General features: G+C 42.2%; 1 protein-coding gene across 1 annotated transcript in view; it reads right to left on the bottom strand.

Annotated features, from left to right (window-relative positions):
- LOC148021747 (uncharacterized) overlaps positions 1-22,688 on the bottom strand; it is a 419,898-nt gene that overhangs the window by 90,440 nt on the left and 306,770 nt on the right. The window contains exons 45-47 of the mRNA XM_087697283.1: positions 22,379-22,537; positions 22,069-22,215; positions 16,955-17,073 (exon numbers count right to left, since the gene is read on the bottom strand). Of these exons, the coding sequence (XP_087553409.1) occupies positions 16,955-17,073; positions 22,069-22,215; positions 22,379-22,537 (425 nt within the window). The remainder of the gene's footprint in view (positions 1-16,954; positions 17,074-22,068; positions 22,216-22,378; positions 22,538-22,688) is intronic.

Genomic DNA, 22,688 nt, shown 5'->3' with positions numbered 1-22,688 from the left:
TTCAAACCTGAATCATTTTCAGCCAAGGCAATGAAATGCTTGAAGCAGGTAAACACCTCTGACTTGGACTTCAATGCAAAGATCCAAGTATACCTGGTAAAGTCATCAATGAATGTCACAAAATAATAGAAATCTCCAAGTGAAGCAGTCCGCATAGGACCACACACATCACTGTGAATCAAGAATAGCTTGCGTGATGCCCCAACTCTACCATCCTTAGGTATGACAAAGCGGTGCATCTTGCCAAGCAAGCAAGCTTCACAGACATGCTTGTGAGGAATCTGCATCTGTGGCATATCTTCAACCATTTTAGGCAACCTTACCATAGCATTAAAGTTAAGATGCTCAAACCTCTCATGACACAAGTAAGTATCAGGTAAAACATCTGCATCAATTGCATGAGCATCATGAGCTGAACTGTCATATGCATCCAAGCTGTACAAGCCCCCCTGAAGAGTACCAGTCAATACAATAGCATCGGCATGACTCAAGTCATAGACTGCACACCTATGCCCATCAAAGACAATCCGAAATCCACATGTAGCTATGGCTGAAATAGAAATCAGATTTTTTCGTATGCTTGGTACATACAAAACATTCTCCAAAGTGACAACACTGCCTGTAACTGATGTAACAGCCACCTGCCCAATACCCTTAACCATATAAGATGCATTGTTGGCACATGTCACGGAACCCCCCTTTGGGGCATCAGTAAGAGAAGTAAACAAAGTTTTACAGGAGGTAATGTGCTTAGAAGAACCACTGTCAAAGAACCATGTAGAGGCTGAAACTGCCATACAAGCATGTGAATTTGTATCATGCACTGGAGGATTGTAATGGCATTGAACAATGAAGCCCCAATTCTGATCCCTGGCATAATTAGCTTGCTCATTACCATGTCCATGTGTATTTGCATCAGTGCCAAAGGTAGATGTGACTGAAAGTCTAGATTCTTTCTTCTTCTTTTCAGAAGCAATCCTCTTCCTACATTCAGCAATTTCATGGCCCGGCTTCTTGCAATAATTGCACCTCTTTTTCTTCTTTTGATCACCCTGAGAGGATGAAGTAGAAGGCTGATTAGTTGCTGTATTTTTGGGGACAGATTTCTGAAATCTCCCCTTGTTCCGATCATTGGCTGCAAATGCCTGATTTGAGTGCATACTGGCATTGCGATTCACATGGCTCTGCTCCTCCTGCAGTAAAAGTGCAACCAATTGATCAAAGGAATAATAGTTGGCATTGCCCATGGCACCCAACCTCAAGGTAGTGGCGAAACCTGGTAAGAGTCGGGCAACCCATCCAATGTGCCTGATACAAGCTGTGAGTCAGGGATGTCCTCATCAATATTAGCCAATTGCTCCTTTAAATCTTGAATAGCTATAAGATATGCATCCATATTATCACCCTCATTCAGACGAGTATCCTTCAGTTGCTTGCGAAGATAAGCAACACGAGCCTCATTGAGTACCTGATACAAGGAAGCAAGCTTATCCCAAGAGTCCTTAGCAGTAGTGCATGATCTGATATGAGGAACAATACTTTTACTGATAGACAGAGCAATAAATGCCTGTGCTTTAGCATCACGGCCATCCCACTGTATCATCTCCTGAGTAGGAGGAATGAAGGCATCACGGGAAGAACCAGTGGATGTAACATCACTAGAAGAAGGTGTAGGCTGCCTGACGGGCCTAGGCTCATTGCCAGATACTAGATTCCACAAGTTCTTGGAAACCAAGACATGCTTCATCATGAATGACCACATAGGGTAGTTAACCCCATCAAGCTTTTCATCAGCACCGAAGGCCCCAAAGAAATCATCTTTGCCACCAGCCATTATGCAGACAAATACACAAGAATGACAAAAGCAAAAATTAGGAGCCTCAAGCTCTCAACTGCAAATACCAATTACTGACTCCACAAGCCTCAAGGCTTTCCAGGCATAAACCAATTGTATGACCAACTGAAATCTGCCAGCAATATTTGAATGTACCTGAAAAGACAAATCCCCGCAGGCAAAATTCAAACTGAATACAGGAATTTCAGTCAACTAGTTGACCGGTCAACCCTAAAAGTCAACACTGGTCAAACACACAGTAAATCAGCTTTGACCAACTCGCCACCAGTAGATGTATGTCTGCAACAGCAAATACTACTGCTGTAACTACAAAACCACTCAATAAACCAGTTGTTTTGACCAAAACTGGGGCAGTTTTGACCAAAATGGTTGTAGTTTTGACCACGAATGTCAAAATCCAGCAAGACCAAGGCAAATGGAACTAAAAGAGAAGGACGACCAGATCTGTACCAAATTTGACCCAAAACAGTCTCCGAAACCCTAAAACCAGAAGTGGTTTTTGCAAAACAGGAGGTGGTTTTGGAGCAGAAAAGTGATTTTGACCTGATTTTTGCACCCAGTGGGGGCGTCCTGACTTGTAGAACACAGCTATGCCAAAAAGTTTGCACTTTGTCAAAACCGTTGTGTGCAAGAAGTGGTTTTCTGACGCAGCAGGTGGTTTTGACAGAAAACAGGCGGTTTTGGCCCAAATGAAGGCTGAATCAGCTTGAATGGAGTCCCCCAAGGTTGGAGAAGCAGCAAGAAGAATGGGAGATCAGATTTGAAGCACTTTCCTGCGACGAAACTTCGAGCAATGGCTGGAAACTCCAGAAAATGGCAATGGGACCAGATAAGGAAAATGATATTAGAAGTTTTCGTCCATTATCCTATGCTGTAATTTTTGAAATATGTGGCTGAAGTTCTCATTCAGCAAATAGGCCTCCTAAAGCTCCTCAATCCAATCACTATGCAACTTTGAAATGGAAGACACTCTGTTGCATATCCATATTCGTGATAGTGAATCAGTCATTATATTGTCTTTGCCCTTAGTGTGACGGATGTCAAAATCATAATTTGACAAAGTTGCTACCTATCTCCTCAGCTTAAGAGTCAAAGTAAATTGAGTCAAGAAGTATTGGAGGACTTGATGGTTGCTGTTTACTCTAAACCGGCTGCCACATAGTTAATAGTGCCATTTCTTAATAGCATGAAGGATGGCTAATATCTCTTGGTCATAAATTGTCAGTTGCATCTCCTTTATATCAAGCTTATGGCTCTCAAAAAAATCACACCATGCTCTTACAACAAGATTGCACCAATACCTTGACTATTAGCATCACACTCTATGGTAAACTCTTTTGAGAAGTCAAGGCATACAAGGAGGAGGGTTGAAGTAAGCATTTCCTTCAATTGGTTAAAGTTGCGATTAACAATAGTATCCTAAAAGAACGATTCCTTCTTTATCTGATCTGGTAGTATTGGATGGTGTGAGCCAGTCCTTAACATATTGCATCTTTTTGGGCTTAGCTTGTATGCAAATTTCACTAACATTGTGCCCTAAGTACTCCACTAATGTCTTCATGAAGATGCACTTAGTTTTCTTAGGAAATAGTCTATGCTCTCTTAAGACATCTAACACCCGTCTAACATGTGCTAAGTGTTTCTCTTGTGATTTGTTGTAAATGAGAATGTCATCAAAGAATACGAGCACAAACTTGAAAAGGAAGGGGTGAAAGATTTTATTCATGAGGCTCTGAAATGTGGCAAGGACATTATCAATCCAACGATCAATCCTAGAAGGTGTTTTGACCTCACCACCCTGCCACACATGTATTTGATGATAGCTAGAGCGCAGATCAACCTTAGTGAAATACCGTGCCCCTTTCAACTCATCCAATAAGTCATCAATCCATGGGATAGGATACTAGTTCTTGACTGTGATCTTATTTTGTCAGATGGGAGAGGATCGAGGTGCAGCTGAAGTGCAGTAGACAGTGTGAGAGTGAGAGACAGAGTTGAGCACGATACCCAATGCAATAGTACTGAATAGAGTATTAGCTGAAAGTACAAACGATAACCCTTATACCTTAGGGTTATAAGGGGCTGTTCACACCCGAACACAGTAAGTGCCCGTAAGTGTGCACCACAAGCACATACAAAATAGTACACATAATCTGGGGGAAAAAACCTCTCCTACCGAGAGTAAAAAGTGCCCCAGTGTCCTAGTGATCACCCGCACACTCCCATATGAGCGTAGGCGTAAGTAAGGCGTGTGAGATACCCAACAAACCCCCCTGGAGTGAAGAGTGATCAAGTGTACAAGGATCATCCGCCACCAAAGGGCGTCAAATTCAAAGCATCGCGAAATGCTTCAAATTTGTCTCGTGGAAGAGCTTTGGTGAAGATGTCTGCCACATTGCTGGTGGTAGGACAGTAGACAAGGCTGATATCACCTGCATGTAGCCTCTCTCTGACAAAGTGGTAGTGAATCTCTATGTGTTTCGTGCGAGCATGAAACACAGGGTTCCGTGCCACTGCAATGGCACTCTGACTGTCAGTATATAAAGGAGTAGGCTCCGTAACAGATACATCCAAATCAGCAAGTAACCGTCTAAGCCATACGCACTCAACTGCAGTAGTGAAGGCTGCCTTGTACTCAGCTTCACATGACGACGTGGCAACAGTGGATTGTTTCTTGCTAAGCCAAGAAATGCATGACGAGCCAAGAAAGAAACAATTGCCACTAGTGGAGTGACGAGTATCAAAATCACCAGCCCAATCAGAGTCACTGTAAGCATGTAACTGCAGTGGTCCCCCCTTGGCATAAAGCAATCCAAGAGCTCTAGTACCCTGCAAGTAACGAAACACACGCTTCACAGCTTGCCAATGCGACATACGAGGCTGATGCATGTACCTGCTCAAAACTGAAACGGCAAACTGTATGTCTGGCCGAGTGTGGCATAGATAGATGAGACATCCCACTGCTGGAGCATAAGTATGGATATCAAACAAATCACTGTCATCATGTAATGACAGTTTGAGCCCAGGTTCCATGGGTGTACAAACTGGCTTGCAATCCTGTAAGCCAAACTTCTCAAGAAGTTGCCCAATGTACCTTGACTGACATAATCCAATGCCTCTAGCATCATGTACAAACTGGATGCCCAGGTAATAGTGCAAAATACCCAAGTCAGACATGTCAAAAGTTTGCTGTAAATTATTTTTGAATGCTGAAATCTGATCAGCATGTGTTCCAGTGAGCAAAAGGTCATCTACATATAGACACAAAATCAGCATGGATCCCCCCTCTTTATGTACATAAAGGGTAGACTCAGATGGGCTGTTTACAAACCCCTGACTAAGCAAGAAAGCATCTATCTTTGCGTACCAAGCTCGTGGAGCTTGTTTCAAACCATATAGAGCTTTTTTCAGCTTGCATACTAAATTTTCTGAGCCTTCAACTGCAAAACCAATGGGCTGCTGTACATACACTTCTTCCTGGAGTTCCCCATGTAAGAATGCAGTCTTTATATCCAGCTGATGCACTTTCCAACCAAAATGTGCAGCCAAGGCAATCATAGACCGAATGGTCGTCATACGGGAGGTAGGAGCAAAGGTCTCCTCATAGTCAATGCCCTTTTTCTGTGCGTAGCCTTTAGCTACCAGCCGTGCCTTGTACTTATCTATGGATCCATCTGCATTCCTTTTCAATTTGTAGACCCATTTCGTACCAATGGCACGCTTGCCAACTGGCAAAGACACCAAATCCCAAGTATGATTCTTATGAATAGAATCCAATTCAGCTTGCATGGCTGCCATCCAATGCACACTATGTCGTGCATCCTCAAAACATTCAGGCTCCTCATTATCATGAGTACATGCTGCCATAACAAACTCCATGGAATGTGCTGAATCATGCAGTCGAGTTTGCCTTCGAGTACGACCAGCCAAGGGTGTTTCCAAATGACTATCTCTCATAGTCTGCGTGTACCATCTAGGCACCTGTCTTGCTTCCTGACTGTGTACAAGTTCCTGCTGAATTTCAGTTTTAGCAATGTGCTGATTTACTGCATGTTCCATAGGAGCAGCTGGCTGAACATTAGGTTCATTTGCTGAAGTACCAGCTGAATCACCAAATGTGATGGGCAGCAGCCCTTCAAAGACATCACGGGCAGCCTGATATGTATTAAAACCAGCCAAGGATAATTCTGATTTTTCATCAAATACAACATCCCTGCTGACAAAAACCTTCTTGGTCACGGGATCATAGAGTCTGTAGCCTTTGCTTTCGCTGCTATATCCCATAAAGATGCATTTTACAGCCTTGTTGTCCAACTTCTTTCGAAGTACCTGTGGAATATGGGCATATGTATATGCAAGACACCCAAAAGTACGGAAGTGGCCAACAGAAGGTTTGCGGCTGTGCCAAGCCTCAAAAGGTGTGATGGTTTTCAAGGCCTTGGTAGGGCATCTGTTCAAAATGTGGCAAGCGCACATGACGGCTTCCATCCAAAAACTATGAGGCAAACTCTTTGCCTTCAGCATGCATCTGGCCATCTCCATGAGTGACCGATTTTTCCTCTCTGCTACCCCATTCTGCTGTGGAGTATATGCAGTAGTATACTGATGGATAATGCCCTTCTGCTGCAAATAAGAATTCAGCATAGAGGACATGTATTCCCCCCCTCGGTCCGAACGGAGAGTCTTAATCTTGCAACCAGACTGAGTTTCCACAAGTGCACTGAAAGCCAAAAATGCATCATACACTTCTGACTTCTTTTTCAAGCAGTAGACCCAGCAAAAACGTGTAAAGTCATCAATAAATGTTACAAAATAGTAACAACCACCCAATGACTGTGTCTGCATGGGCCCACAAACATCCGAATGCACAAGCTGCAATCTGGCTGTTGCTCTAAAAGCAACATCACGGGGAAAAGAGAAACGATGCATTTTCCCCAAAATGCAACCCTCGCATAAATGCTCAGGAGGTCTCTCCAAGAGAGGTAATCCATCCAACATCTGAGTACGCTGTAATAGCATCAAGCTGCCATAGTTTACATGCCCCAAACGAGCATGCCATAACTCTGCCTCTAACATAGCAGGAGTAAGAGTGGATGTCAAATATGCAGACTGATCTACCGAAAGAGCATCCAACTCATATAACCCATGACACAGAGAACCTGTCAAGACCAATGTCATGTGTTCCTTGTCACGGACCATGCAATGGTCATCATCAAAGGTGACCTGCAAACCACAACGTGCCATAGAAGAAATGGAAAGCAGATTCTTCTTAATGCCAGGCACATACAAAGCATCCTGTAGGCGGAGAATAGAGCCATCAATGGCTGTAAGCTGAATCTCCCCAATACCACGAACAGGGTATGATGCATTATTAGCACACTGAACAGACTTCCCAACGGGAGGTGCACCAAGAGAAGCAAACAAATCTCTACGAGATGTGATATGCCGTGAAGCACCACTGTCAAAGAACCAAGTGTCAGCATCCTCTGTAGAGCTAAATGCTCTATCAGCCCAAGAGACATCATAACTGCAAGTGTAAAAACAATAGTCCCTAGCTGCAACAAAGGACACGGACTCGCTAGCAGTGGAAGGAGCTGCAGAAACAGACATCCCTGACTCCTTCTTCTTCTCTTTGGCGATGCGCTTCCTGCACTCAGTGATATAGTGGTCAGGCTTCTTGCAGTAATGGCATTTTCCTTTCTTGGCTTGCGTGCCCCCCTGTTTTTGACTTGTCTGTGAAGTGCTACTACTACCAGAACTCTGCGAAGCATTTTTCCCTTGGCTGTTTTTACCCTTCTGCCTTGACATAAAAGCCTGCTCAGAGGCTATACCATCCACACCACTGTTCCGTCTAGTTTGCTCCTCCTCTAGAAGCAAACTGACAAGCTGAATGAAAGTGATGGGCTCTTTCGAAATCCTCATAGTGAGGTTCAAGGTAGTATGAAAAGCCAAGTAAGAGGGAGGCAGTGAATTCAATGTCGTAGAAATCAGCTGCGCATCTGAGTAGTACTCATCCACATTCATGAGTTGCTCCCGCAAGTCCTGAATTTTGTTGAGATGATCCTGCATAGAATCACCCTCATTCATCTTTAGAGTCTCTAGCTCTTTCTTCAAGAAAGAGATGCGAGTCTCATTCTTTCCTGCAAACATCTGCTCCAATGTCAACCAAGCTTCTTATGAAGAAGCTGCTGAACGAATATGAGGAATGATAGAACGCTGAACTGCCAATGCAATCAGCGACATAGCCTGTGCATCCCGTGTATCCCAAGCTTTCTGAGCTGCAGTTCTTGGGGGAAGTGGCTGAGCGGGCTGAGGTGGAGGGAGCTGAGGTTGCCCTCTTGCACGTCCTCCTGGAGGAGGAGTAGCGGGAGCCACAACTCCCGGTCGTGCTTCCTCTCCACTGACATAATCCCACAAATTTTTGGCCACTAATACATTCTTCATCATGAAAGACCAAAGGGAATAATTGTTCCCATCCAATCGGTCTTCCTTGGACACATAGGTGAATACATCTCCTCCCTGATTTGCCATTATTTCCCAAAAGGCAATAGAGCAATGTCAATGCAGTACGGGCTGGAAATCTGCAAATTTCCAGAAATTGCAGCAAACACAAGTCTGCAATTAATGTGCAAAGGGTACTCTGTCAAAAAAAAACTGTCACTGATGCACGCTTCCCAAGGTGCAATTAGTGCTCAGCAGCACTAAAACATCAAAAGCCCCAAAATTTTCTGCCCAAAATTTCTGTCACAAATGTCTGTTACAAAAGCCCCAGAATGTGCATTCAATGTGTCACAGACAGACACAGCACGTTTCCCAATGCTGAAAACTGAACCTGCTGCTGCTGCACGAATCCCTGTGTGGAAATAAAAAATGCAGAAATGTTACCTCTGCAGGTCGAAGACGGGCATGGATCCCGAGACTAGCACGAATCTCGAGGTGGCGCGTCAGAGGCGGCGGCGCCTTAGGGTACTGCACAAATGGCGGACTCCACGGGAGGTGGCGCTGGCTGAGCTGGCGCCTGCCGGAAGCAGAGTGCAGAGGCGACGGCCCTGCACAGGTGGCGTGTAGGTACAGGCGTGCAGGTCCAGGGGCGCAGCAGGCGACAGAGGCGGCGTCAGGCGGAGCAGGTGGCGGGCGCTCAGACGGAGCTGCGCACAGGTGGCAGCGACCTCTGTAGGTGGCGCGCAGCTGGCGGAGTTGGCGGGGCTGCAGGCGACACACAGGAGGTGACGGGGTCACAGGATGTGACGGGCACAGGCGGCAGAGGCGGGAGCTCTGATAGACATGTGGCGGGTGGCCTTTAGCAGTGACGTGGCGCTGAGTGACTGATGACCTGATGACGGGCAGGACTGAGCTGCAAGTGACGTGGCTGCTGACGAAGGTACAGGCTGCACGTGCTGTACCAGACAGGTACTGACGAGCTGTCAGTGCTGACGCAAGTCCTCGGGAACCGAACAGAGCTGCTGACCAGCTCTGATACCAAATGTCAGATGGGAGAGGATCGAGGTGCAGTTGAAGTGCAGTAGACAGTGTGAGAGTGAGAGACAGAGTTGAGCACGATACCCAATGCAATAGTACTGAATAGAGTATTAGCTGAAAGTACAAACGATAACCCTTATACCTTAGGGTTATAAGGGGCTGTTCACACCCGAACACAGTAAGTGCCCGTAAGTGTGCACCACAAGCACATACAAAATAGTACACATAATCTGGGGGAAAAAACCTCTCCTACCGAGAGTAAAAGTGCCCCAGTGTCCTAGTGATCACCCGCACACTCCCATATGAGCGTAGGCGTAAGTAAGGCGTGTGAGATACCCAACATATTTAAGTTCTTGCAGCCAATGCACATGCGGAAGGAGCCATCTTTCTTCTTGACTAGTAGGACTGGAGATGCATAAGGTGAGGAACTTGGTTCAATAAACCCCATCACGAGGAATTCTTTGACTTGCTTTGCAACTTCTTCACATTCATACTTAGAGAGTCTATAAGGTGGCTAGTTCACCAGATTAGAATGGGGCTCTAGATCGAGGGGTGGTCCATTCTTAGGAGGAAGGGCTGTAGGCATCTGAAATAAATTGTCATACTTCTCAAGTAAGGCTATCAAGGCTAAATTCTTAGATACTTTGGAGGACTGATCTGAATTTTCCTCATTCAAGTGCAAGACAAGATCTGTGAGCATTTCTTAAACTCCCTTTTGAGTTGCTTTGCTGTAATTAGCTGAAAATCAGCATTATCATGAGCTTTCTCTAAGAAGATAAGCTGTCCATGCATCATAAACTCCATGAAGAGGTGAGAGAAGTCCATAGTAATTTTATCCAAGTGTTTTAGCCAGTCACAATCCAAGATAACATCAATGGGGCCTATGTCTAATGCAATTATATCAACTGATGCTACAGTTTTCAGCCAAGCATACGGAAACCTTGGAGCATATATATGTGCTGATTTCTTCTTCACCATTTACTAGTTGAACTTTTAGGGGGTGTTGTAATGTCATAGGAGTGCATTTCAATCGATTTATTAACAAAAGTGTGTGTATTACCACTATCCACTAGGATAAATATATGCTTTCCATTAATGCTCTCTTGAATGCGTAGAGTGCTAGGGCTCCTAGAGCTAGTCCATGCATCCATGGAGATGGAAGAAAGGGAAGTGGTAGCCAGAGGGGGGGTGGGGTTATAATAGAGGTGATTAAACCAAGATCATGAGATGGGTAGCCACCTAGGTTAAAGGGAAACCCATCCTTCAGATCATAGAACTGCTCTTAGTCCAAATTCTCTACATACCCCTCATTTTCAGCATGTGTAAGGTTATTTGCAGCATGTAAGATATATAATTCTTCCTCATTATTGTGCCAATCCTCCATTACATATATGCTATGAACTTTAAGCTTTGTTGCCTTGTAGGGGCTTGAGGCATAGTATGCTGTGCACTTATCACCACACTTAAAACTTAGGCCTTTTTCTTTTCGCTCCATAACATTTGGGAAAGTGAATTTTTTAACCACTTGGACTACTTGGGGCTGATGCAGTTTGGGATATGTTTTTTGCATAGTTACCCTCACCATTAGAGCTAAGTGCTGTCCCAAAAGTACCCTATTTTCTTTTATCATGGAAGGGTGGATAAGTAGGTATTTTGGAGCTGCTGCTAGGCATGGGGCTGACTCTAGAGCACCCCCATAGGGGCCTAGCCTTAGTTGGGTGTGGGGCTATCCAAAACCTTGCTAAAAATTCTCATTTTTATGGTGCTTCCTTGCATATGGTTCAGCCAATCAATTGCATCGAATAAGATAGAAGGATTTTGAGCCATTACATCAGCCGATAAGCTAGGCTCTAACCCATAGATGTGCTTGTTCAATTTTGCATCATCACTAACACTTTTAACATACATGGTCAAGTTCATGAATTGATTTGTATACTCTCGCACTATGAGATTACGTTGGTCAAGCTGATACCATTGTCTTACCAACTGCTCTTTTTCCATGAGGGATACAAAGACTTGGACCATACGGATCTTAAAGTCTTTCCAATCGACAAACACATGATTCTCACGGTTGATGTAGCGCCACCATGTGTGGGAAAATTCCTCTAGATGGAGAGAGGTGAAGAGAATTTTCTAATCATCATTGCGCGGGTAAATATTAAAGTATGACTCCAATTTAGAGGTACATTCTTCCAAGTCTGAAACGAATAGTGATTGCCCATTGTACTTGGTAAGAATGATTTTGTCATGGAGCTCATTGGGGCCTTGCTGCCCATGATAGCCTTGCTGTCTATGTATACCATGTTGCCCATACATAACATGCCCATACATGCCATGTTGTGCATTGAACCCATATTGTCCCTAATAACCATGCTGCCCTTGGGTGCCATGCTACCCATTGTTGCTGCTGGCCATTAATACCATGCTATTCATGATCGAGCTGAGGTGGATAACTGCCAATGGGGCTCCTAGGGAGAGTAGGGGAGCTTTTGCCTGTGTGTGTGTGTGTGGGGGGGGGGGGGTGGGGGTCTCATGGGGGGGTTGTCTGCATAGATGATGGGAGAGCTCAAGAGAGGCTCCTCACGACAGTGAGAGGGCTGGCCAATCTCAAATGTGGAAGTAAGAGGAATGCCCTTAGCTCCAAGAACACCTTGTGGATTCAATGGTGGAGGCCGTCATGATTTGCGCTTGGACTTGTTTGCCTTATCTTGTGTTAAGATCGTGGCTAGCTAGGCTATAAGAGTGGTGAGGTATTCTAGGGTCTATTGAGTTCGAGAGTTAAATAGAGCCATTTCTTCGATTGCAAGATCGATTTTTGAGAGCATCTGATGATAATTGGCAACCATGTCATTGTGTCTTTTCATATGATGAAGCTTGTGGTGTCACGAGAATGTGAAAATTTGAGATGCTTTAATCTTGCTGATAACATTTGATTAAGTTATTAATCAATTGAACAAGGTTGTTTAGCGAAACCCTATGTATGGCAGCGTTAGCTTGATGCCTGGGGCATAAAGTAGCATGTTTGGTAATGTATATGTACCCCCGAATGCTTATGGAGTTCGAGGAATGAATGTTGGTCATGAAATGCTTTGTTTGGTGTCAGTTTTGATGTAAATTCAGCAAAAAGTACACCCTTTTTGTAGTAGCCACTGTATGACAACTTGACACCCAAAGGGGCAGCAAAAGACTATAATGAGGGTGAAAAAACAATGAAGTTTGAGTCCTTCAAGGTTGTACAAGATAGGCTGAAAGCTTTGACTTTTATTCAACAGTTTGATGTAGCCTATTCAGGGGGAAACTTCACAGAGTCTTGGATGATTTGAAAGGCAGCCACTTTCTTGAAAGGGAATACATTGCAGTGGTGGTCCACTCTTTTGATGCAAGGTAGAGCATTGCCAACATGGGTACAATTCAAGCAAATGTTTGCACTGAATCGGTTGACAAGTACCTTTGAGGTGGACATCATGACAACTTGGAATAACCTAGATGCTAAGGAATGTAACAATTTGGAGCAATATAATAGGAAGTTTTGGGATGCATTGCTGCCTACTACTTCTTATCGCCTTGTACCCTTTCATGAGCAAGCGGAAAAATATGTTTGCGGGTTGCTCAAAGGAATCATGGATTTTTGCATTAAATCCATAGTGTCTAGGATGTCTCAGCTCATATAGATTATTGCTATAGTTGATGCTTTGCTACGTGGGAAGGATTTGGGCTTCCTAGAAAGTGGGGAGAAGCCAAAAAAAAAGTTGTTTAAGGTTGAGAAAAGGGAAAGATCTGAATATCAACCTGTAAGGAGGCCAAAACAACAAAGAAAGGGCTCAAACACATTGGCACATCGTAGGGAATTGATGGTTACAAATAAATGTTTTATTTGTAAACTGAAAAATAAAAAAATAAGGAGATTTCTAAAAAAAAAACTCCAAAACATTAGTAGGATTGGTGCTTGATGTAGTGATCAGCCCAATGAAGATGCTATAGAGTTATGCAAAGCATGAGGCAAAATTAGGAATCAGCATACATTGATTTTCTTTGATAATGGTGCACAAGACCACTTCATCTGTGTTGATATGGTAGCTCGTCTAGGTAGCAGAGAGGATGAGATGGGACCCATAGGGGAAGTTTAAATGGCATGTAAAGGCCATGTAGAGCTTATCAAATTACTCATTAGAAAGCTTCGGTTGTATATAAAGGGATATGTGGACAACCAAGAGTTCTTCATTGCTTCACTTGAGGATTGTGATGTATTGCTTGGTATACCATGGTATTAACGTATGCATGCAGTGATTGATTCTCTTGCAAAAAGAGATTGCTATTCAATATAAGAGAAAGACACTCACACTTGATGTAAAGTTGAAAGGTGAATCTATCTTTGTTGTATCTGTAGCTACCATTACTTTAGAAATAAAAAATCATCTTTCACTGTACTTGGTTTTTACTAAGGATAAAGATGATAGTGAGAACGTTGGAAACATGTCTAAGTTAGAGAAGGATCGCAAGTCATTTTTGAAAATGTATGCTGATCTTATCCCTGGAAGCAACCCACCTAACAAGCCACCCTATAGAGTTAGTGTAGCCCAACAAGAAGAGATTGTGAGTCATGTGAATGAGCTGTTAGAAAAAGGGTTGATTCAGCCTAGCTCATCTCCTTTTTGTTTTCTAGTATTTTTGTTGTAGAAAAAGGATGGTTCGTGGCATATATGCATTGATTATCGTGCTTTGAACAAGATCACAATAAAAAATCACCTTCCGAATTCTTGGATCGATGATGTTATGGATAGATTCTAGGAGGCAGTCGTATTCAACTTATAGATTTGAAAAATGGGTATCATAAGATACACATTAGACTGGAAGATGTGCCTAAGATAGCTTTTAGGACATCTTTTGCATTGTATGAGTTTCTTGTTATGCCTTTTGGACTTACGAATGCTTCTGCCGCTTTCACTTGGATGATGGTCGATTTTCAAGCATGGTATATCACATTGAGTTGGATGCCATGAAATAGCAATATGTTGCTGATTTGGACTTTGCTAATGTTTATGATTAGCTTTGCAATGGCCAAAGGCATAAGCACTTTGTGCTAAGAGATGGATTTCTAATGATGCATGGATGACTGTGTGTCACAAAGCAGTTAAGACCCAAAGTTATCACTGAAAGTCATGCTCTTCCATATGTAGGACACAAAGGTATTAATGCCATGTTTAAGGAAATGAAGCATTTCTTTTATTGGCCAGCTTTGAGACATGATTTAAAACAATTTCTTAGGACATGCATCATATGTGAGAAGGTAGAACATGATAGGCAAAAGATGTCGGGTTTATCGCAGCCCTTTCCTATTCTAGATAGGCCTTTGCAGAGCATTGCAATTAACTTTATTTTTGAGTTTTCTAGGACACCTATAGGGAGTGATGGGATATGGACTAGGGATATGGACTATCATTTGCAAGTTTAGCAAACAAGCCCATTTCATTCTGGTGTGAGAAAGCAAATAAAGGCTGATCATATGGCACGATTGTTTTTGGAGCACATATTTAAGTATCATGGTATGCTAGAGTTAATCGTGAGTGATTGAGACCCTCAGATGATGTCATGAGGACATGCATTTTTGAAACCTCACTTAACATGTGGATTAATTTTTAATCACATGATTAAGTAAATGTTGCACATGTGAGATACAACTGGGGTTAGAGTAAATTTACAAGCCCGAGACCCAAGGAAATCACAGGATGTCAAAGGCAAAAGTTGCTATAAGTTATGCTGCACAGGTACTTGGTGTTACCTAGTGCCAATTGTTGGCCTAGATCATTCATTTAGCCGTAAGTGTCATTGGTGACACTAGAGAAGTGACATTTCATGGTACCTAACACCAATTTGATGGTCAAAGATGACGTAGAGACACTTGGGAATGGAAGTTGCCTAGTCAATTTAATTATTAGCTAGTCAAATTATTTTTATGGGCATTGAAATAATTATTAGATTAATTTTCAGTATTTAAAGGCTGAAATTAATATTTAATTATGGATAATGCTGGAAAAACCATTTGGGAAGGCTGCCACTTGTTGAAAATGCCCATTCAAGACTACATCTCTGAATGGTAATTCATATAAGAAAGTGTATGTTTTCAGTCTTGTGAGTTTTTTAGAAGGTGTAAGAAAACTAAGTGTGTAGATTGAAAAAGGCATTGTGTGATCTCAAGCAAGCACCTTGGGCTTGGTATGAGAATATATATGCATACTTGATTGCATGTGGTTTTTTTTATTTTAAGATTGAGTTGAATTTAACTTTTGACATGTTAAATTTGGGCCTATTGTATCATTATTTGGGCATTGAGTTTAAGCAGTATGATGGAGATGTTGCTTGTGTCAAACAAAGTAGTTGAGACAATATTTGGTTTGGTGGACAATAGGCCTATTGCTACTCCTATGGATATAGATTTGAAGTTGAGTCTTCATGATATTGGAGTTTGCTTTAATAACTTTCTCTATAGCATGCTATTGGACGCTTGATTTATATATGCATTAGAGGATTGTCATTCAATTTGTAGTCTCACAGATGGGCAAGTTTATGTGTAGCCCAAGTACCAAGCATTGACAAATGGTGAAATCGATCTTTTGTGAGTGATACTTGAAACTTGGGGTTGTTTTATCCCAGGGGGAGATCATTGCCACCAGATTTATATGCTTTTTGGATTTTGATTGGGTTGGTTGTTACGACACTCATATAATCACAAGTGGTTTTTGCTTCATACTTGGCAACTCATGTTTATTGTGGCTGGAGCAAGAAATAACTTAATGTGGCCATTTCTAATGTAAAGCTGAGTACAAGGCAGCTTTCATAACTATAGTTGCGTGTGTTTGGCTCAAACGGCTTTTGGTTGATTTGGGTGTTAGACAGTCCTTTGCTACCACCATCTTCTTTGATAGTCAAAGTGCATTGGTAGTTGCACGAAACCTAATGTTCCATGCTTGTACTAAGCCGTGAGTTCAAACCTTACAGATCTTTTCACAAAGGCGTTGTCTCGTGAGTTCAAAGCTTTTTTGGGCTTACTCTCCTTTGTGGATTGATTGTAGTCCATTGGGCTTGGCACTTTCCTATACATGAGTGCTAGCTCTTGTTCACTGCACACTCCCAAGAGGGGATTTATTGCCATATGTTAGCAAGGATTTGTGTGAATGGACCGCCAGGCACTTTTTCCCCTCTCTAGGAGGTTTTTTCCCCCAAGCCTTGTATATATATCTATTCAACTTTCGGGCACAATTAATCTTGTAAAAGTTTTCTATCGATACCACTCAACACACATTATGTTCTGCTCTCTCACGCTTCTTCTTTTCCAAGTTGTGTGTGTGCATTTCAGAAACCCTAAATCCAACAAAAGAAAGAAAACATGCTTACCCATTAATCCGCTCAACATTTAGGACTTTTGGATTTTTATATCCTTTCCTTGAAATTTTTGTGCCTTTGGGCTCTTCCATTTAAATATTGAAGGAAGTTTCTTTCAAAAGGAAAATACAATTGTATCTTTATTCACTTAAACTAAATACAAAAATTCATACATTTTCTTTTCTAAGGATATGGATATTTTGATAAGTATATTTAAAAGAAGTTCAAAAGCTTATTTACGGTTTGATTTTCTGCATTGTAGCTGGAGGTATGTTGTCCTTGTCAAATTCTCTTAGGCTTCTCAAAAAGTCAGCATCTGCTAACATCTTCTTGCTGCTTTCCCAATAATCATCTATCATCTAAGAAATAGAGATGTGACAAAACACTTCAGTTCATGTAGATCGTTTTTAAAGCAAAGAAAGTCTAAATTTAGGAATGTAGATGGCCTCTTTTCCCTCAAAGAAGAGAAAAAAATTAATAAACACCTTTAAAATGTCTTCCTAAGCTAAAACTACAAAGCCACATATATGATGTGGATGATACAAGAAAGATGTAAAAGCAAGTCTCATACAAGGGTTGAGTGTACAGTCAATCAGGCAATCTCTAATGCCAAACCACATGTATATCTAAATGGAAGGAAGTGTAGAAACATCTAGTACGAACAAAAAAACCCTCTCCTCCTTTGCATGTGCCCAAAATCACTCTACAATCTCTCAATGTAGGTAACTTGTTGACATAGAAATTTCAAATTAGTACTTTAGCTTTTAGAATATGCCATTAAAGCGATTCGATTCCTTTAGCTCAAAGGCATGATGCTGGTCAGAAAGAAATGCCACAAGCTTGGTCAGATCTTTGAGGAGCTTGAAGTAAAGTTGTGGTTGATCCAAGGTTGCAATAAGCTTAAACAAGATCAATGAAAGCTGTAATACAAGTAAAAGTTCTCCTAACTAGCCAAGACTCTTATTAGTGCAAAAGGGAATAGAGTGTCCTATTTGATGTAAATAGGACTTGCTGTTGTTGACACAACCTTCCATATTTAGTAAGCATAGTAAAGTTGTGGTTGATCCAAGCTTACAATAAGCTTAAACAAGATCAATGAAAGCTGTAATACAAGTAAAAGTTCTCCTAAAGACTACTATTAGTAATGGGGCAAGGCAGTTTCATGGTTCGCCTCACTTCAGCAGATGTGGCCATGGAATTTGTTGATAGCTTCCTTGTGGTGCTTGCTATGCAGGTCATCTATATGGTTTTGTGTTATAGTGGCTGCACAATCTCCACCTTTGGCTCTCATTGTAGGTTCCCTCAGCATCCTGTCACTCTCCTCTTCCTAGACTTGGTGGTAGAGTATAGATTGCTAGTGGAGGACTTCGGTTGCCTTTTTGGCATCGTTGTTCTAGCATCTTTTGTAGATGTGGTGATAGGAGCAGGGGTGCCAAAGCTTCATGTGGTAGTGGTAGATTTCAAGAAAATATGCAAAGTGCTAGAGATTGAAGCTAGCAAGCGCTTAGTTACCCGGTAGATCATTGTCACAAGGCAGCCTATGCAACATCTCAGATGCCATGCTTTTGGACATTAGGTTGCAGAGTGCACTCGTTTGAGGCATAAGTGCATTCATCAGGAGACTCAACACTAGATACAGCCAATCCCTATGGTGAATGATGGAAAATTCAAATGGGTCCAGTGTTGCCATGCAAGAAGCTCTTGAGTAGCCCCCATGGAGGAGGGGCCACACACCGTGATCAACATCAAATTTGCAGCCTAAAATAGTGATCAGCATCATTAATCCTTAAATTACCCTTGTTTTTGAATGCTCAAGGAGCTAAATAAAGTCTTCAACAGTTGCATTCAAGTCACCTCATTGTAGATGACTGAATATCTTCAAATCTGCTGTTAATCTTCAATTTGGCATCCACAATCTTTCATATATGACTGAGATTTGCTGGCTCATATCCCAAGATGGTTGGTAAAACCTAACTTTGTTGAAAATGGGTTTATAACAGCAGATTAGGGGTGAGAAAAATCAGACATGCTAAGGAAGAAGAGATCAGCAGCAGATTAGAGAAAATTATGTTTTCACAGCAGTCACCCTCAAATTCCAGCCCCACAAAATGCTTTAGATTAGGTTGCCTCGCTGAAATTACGGTTCTTCTGCTATTTGGTCCTCCAAAATCAGGTTCAACAGTTGTCAATTGCTCCAAAATGTGCATCAGCTTCTGTGCATTATCCCAAAATTTATCTCCACAATCTTCTCCAGCCTTGCATGGTGCATAAACCACACCAGAATGGCAGAGAAAGAGCCTAACACGGATGACATAGTTGCATGCAGCTGAGAACTGACTCAAACTTGGCTTTTGTGAAATGTCCCAAAACTGATCTCCACAACCTTTTCCAGGCTTGCATGGCCAACCACATTAGAATGGGAGAGAGAGAGAGCCTAACATGGAAGATGTAGTTGCATGCAGCCCAGAACTGACTCAAACTTGACATTTAGCAAATTTCCATTTTCATTTGGGGCCTTTGCATGCAAATGTGAGCTGAATCGCCATTTAGCCCTACCCCAAACTTGGCCACTGTCCATCCACATCTTAAAATTCCTAGCCTCTTTGAACTTTAAACTATTGAAAGTTTTCACAAAACTTAGTCTAGGATATTAAATCATTTAAGTCTCTAACCCCCATGACACCAAAAGTCAATTCCAAGGGAATATGCAATGTCCCTAACCAAGATCTGACTCAGGTTGATATCTATCCACCACAATTTCTATGAATGTACCCCACTACTCAAGCTATCATTATCTGTCACTGTAAGCCACATTTTTAAATTCAATCTCACATGTGCACAACTTAAGTGTCCAAAGAACATTAAGTTAAAATTCACATCCTCAATGCCCAATGATCTTGCATGCAAAGCACTGTCCAAGAAGGCTGAAGTAGGAGATTGGTTAAACCAGGAATCCATCCCGAACGGAAGGAATTCTAATTGTCCAAGGAAGGGTGTGAATAGAACCAATGGGGACAATGACCCTAATTGATTGGAATCGAGAGGGATCCTTTGAGACCTTATCCACAAAGGTCTCATCTGAATGGATAACATGTCCAAATATACTGATTAGCTCATGCAAGTAGGGAGGGAAGTACTCATTGAGGCCAAAGGAATGAGCTACTGATGGTGACGTCACCTCCTAGGGAGGAATAATCCATGCCTTCGATCTAATCATCATAGTAAGCTATTGACGACCTGATTGGGCTAGTGGCAAGTGCTTGTCCATCTACCAGAAGAACCAAATTGTACCCTAAAGCAACCTTTCCTGAGAGATAATACTCGAACAACCCTAGCTAGCATGCCCGTAAGAGCTGTCTAGATGGAGTCTTTAGGTTGTGTAAGGGAGGGTGATATCCAACCAGTGCATATGCCAAAGACAATGCCTCAAGGGCCCTCACTCTATCCTTGAGGGTAAGCTCTATGTCTAGAGCAAAGTGGAGAGGCAAAAAAGCATCGGCTGAGGGTGCACAGAGGGTTGCAATGGAGTCTCTTGATGGTGGTGGAGGAATGGTGCCATCTTGCAAGTCTTGCTTGCTCCTTCACTTTGATGTGTTGTAATGGCTTGAGCTCTATGCGCATTTGAGCCTTGTTGGGTTGAATCTGGCACTTGTGGGGGGAAGGGAAGAATAAAAAGGGGGGGGGGGGGGGGGCGCACGCTGAAGGTAGAGGCTTGGGCAAAGAAGTGAAGGAAGGCAGCGACTGTGGAGGAGGATGGGATTATTGGACAGAAGGGAGTGTTTCATTATTGAAGTCGGCTAGGAAAAAATAGGAAGATGGCCGATGGCTGGGGAGATGGGTAGTAGGGCCAAGCAGCTGGCAAAAAAGGAAGGGAAGGAGGTCAAAGTACTACAACACAATGCTGATGGGGAGGTGGCTGTATGGTGCAGTGTGCTGAGGGCAGGAGTGGTGAGGATGATGCACGGCACAACTTGGTGTTGAGTGGAAGGCTGCATTGTTGAAGGCACAGACCTAGGTAGTGAGCTAGACTAGGCAAGGTGGCGGCACAGGACAAGGTACATGGTGAACTAGAGCAGACACATGCACAAGGTGTCTCCTCTCACACACAAGGTCATTTGGTTACTAGGCAAAGTCAACTAGAATTGGCATGTGCATAGATCGTCCGGTCATCAGGCAAAGTCAACTTCTTAGGTCATCTCATGATGTCAGAATGTTAGATCATCGTGTGACATCAAAATGTCAGTCATCGCAGGTAGATCATCCACCACTTCGCACATCGAAAGATACAATCTAGGCAGCTCTCACAAGTACCTCAACCAAGATCATAGATCTACTGCCCTTGTGGGAAGGGGTGTTTGAGTTTTCAATATTCCTGGGCAACACCAGGCGTCACTTGCTATCAATCTAACACATGTTCAAAATTTAGTGACATTTTTGATAGACAGAGTGAGGCTAAGAATTACTTCACTTGAAGTTGGCATTGTCATCACCATGCTCACTATTGGCTTCAATCGTCAGTTTTCATAATTTTGTGTTTTGGACAGTGACATAATCCTTGAGCTTTAGCAACATCTGTACCTCTATTCACTATTCCATACCTGCAAACTAATCTGGTTGTGCACTCAAAGTACAGCTACTTCTTCCCGCAGATGCTCTAACCTGGATGCATCCTTTGCAAGAGATAATTGTTTCTTTCCTATAATCTTTGAAGTTGTTCCTAGCTTGATAGTCTGAACAATTGATTTGATCTCTTTCTTGGCATCAGAACTCTCTTTGGATCTCAATTCTTGCATCTAAACTTCTTTGGATGAGTGTTTTACACCTCTTTTGATGTTTGGGAGCTTATTTGGCCATGTCCTTTAGAGGGATAGGATTTTTGCTAAGAAGGGTTAGGAGGGCACCCTTCAATACCTGTCTGTAAGGGTCATTGTGCCTAATTCCTTACTCGACTTCCTTCTCAAGTCATCAAGACTAGAGGACATCTCATCCAAACAGTCTATTATTTGGGCCTCCCAGGTTGTTGTTGGATGATAGGCCATTTGCATCAACACATCAAAGGGAAAAGAGAAGTAGAAGGCTACTTTCACTTGGAAGAAACATCATCAAAACTAAATATAATATGTAAAGTAACCATGAAAAGATACAAAGGTTTCTGATTCAGAAGATCTAAACACTGAAACGATTATGCAGAATAAAGAGGTCTCAAGGTGTTTGCTATTTTGTATATACTTGTTACCTAAATAATATTTTAAGATGTCAGTTAATCTGTAAGAAGTTTTGTTTGCTACAAAAATATGTGTACCAATGTGACATGAGAGTGAATGATATGCTCAAAACCTGAAAATGATCAGTACCTTTCCACTTCCAGAGGGATCTTTCATTCGAGTGGGTTTGATATTTTTCATGATACAAACAGCTTCAATGACTAGTTTCACAGGTGCAGGAGGGCTCTTCATACCCTTTAGCTCAGATATATCTGCTTTGGTTAAAGTATCTAAAGCCTGCACGAATTAAAATGTACAAAATACATTTTTTCATGATTCTTAATCACCAATTCAAGATCTGTAATCACAAAATAAACGTTTTTCAGATCAAATACATCATTGCCTATAAAACATGACATCAAGAAGATTTGCCTCTAAGACCATGCATATTAGGTAGCACCTTTAAAGCTGACAACAGCATTGGCATTGCTTCAGCCAAATCAGCTTCTGTCTCATCTTTAATTGCCTTAGCTGCATCCGCTTTCACACTTGCTGCAGCTTCTTCAGCCATGACTACCTCTCTTACCTTGTTTGCCTCAACCGTTTCTTGATCAATAACCTGTAGTTCACAAACTTACATTTATGTATGCTAAGAGTGCAGAGGAAATGTATTTCATTCATTGCAAATCTCAATACAAGCACAAGAATTAGAGTCGAGACATCAAGAAGGATCTAGAGCAGCAATCTGAGTTGTGCACCCAAATATTTTG

Source organism: Lygodium microphyllum, chromosome 17 (assembly GCF_053477565.2).
Source record: "Lygodium microphyllum isolate KBCC chromosome 17, Lygodium_microphyllum_v1.1.10, whole genome shotgun sequence".
Classification (NCBI taxonomy): domain Eukaryota; kingdom Viridiplantae; phylum Streptophyta; class Polypodiopsida; order Schizaeales; family Lygodiaceae; genus Lygodium; species Lygodium microphyllum.
Note: the sequence above shows the minus strand (reverse complement) of the source record. Positions and strands in the feature narration are given on the sequence as shown.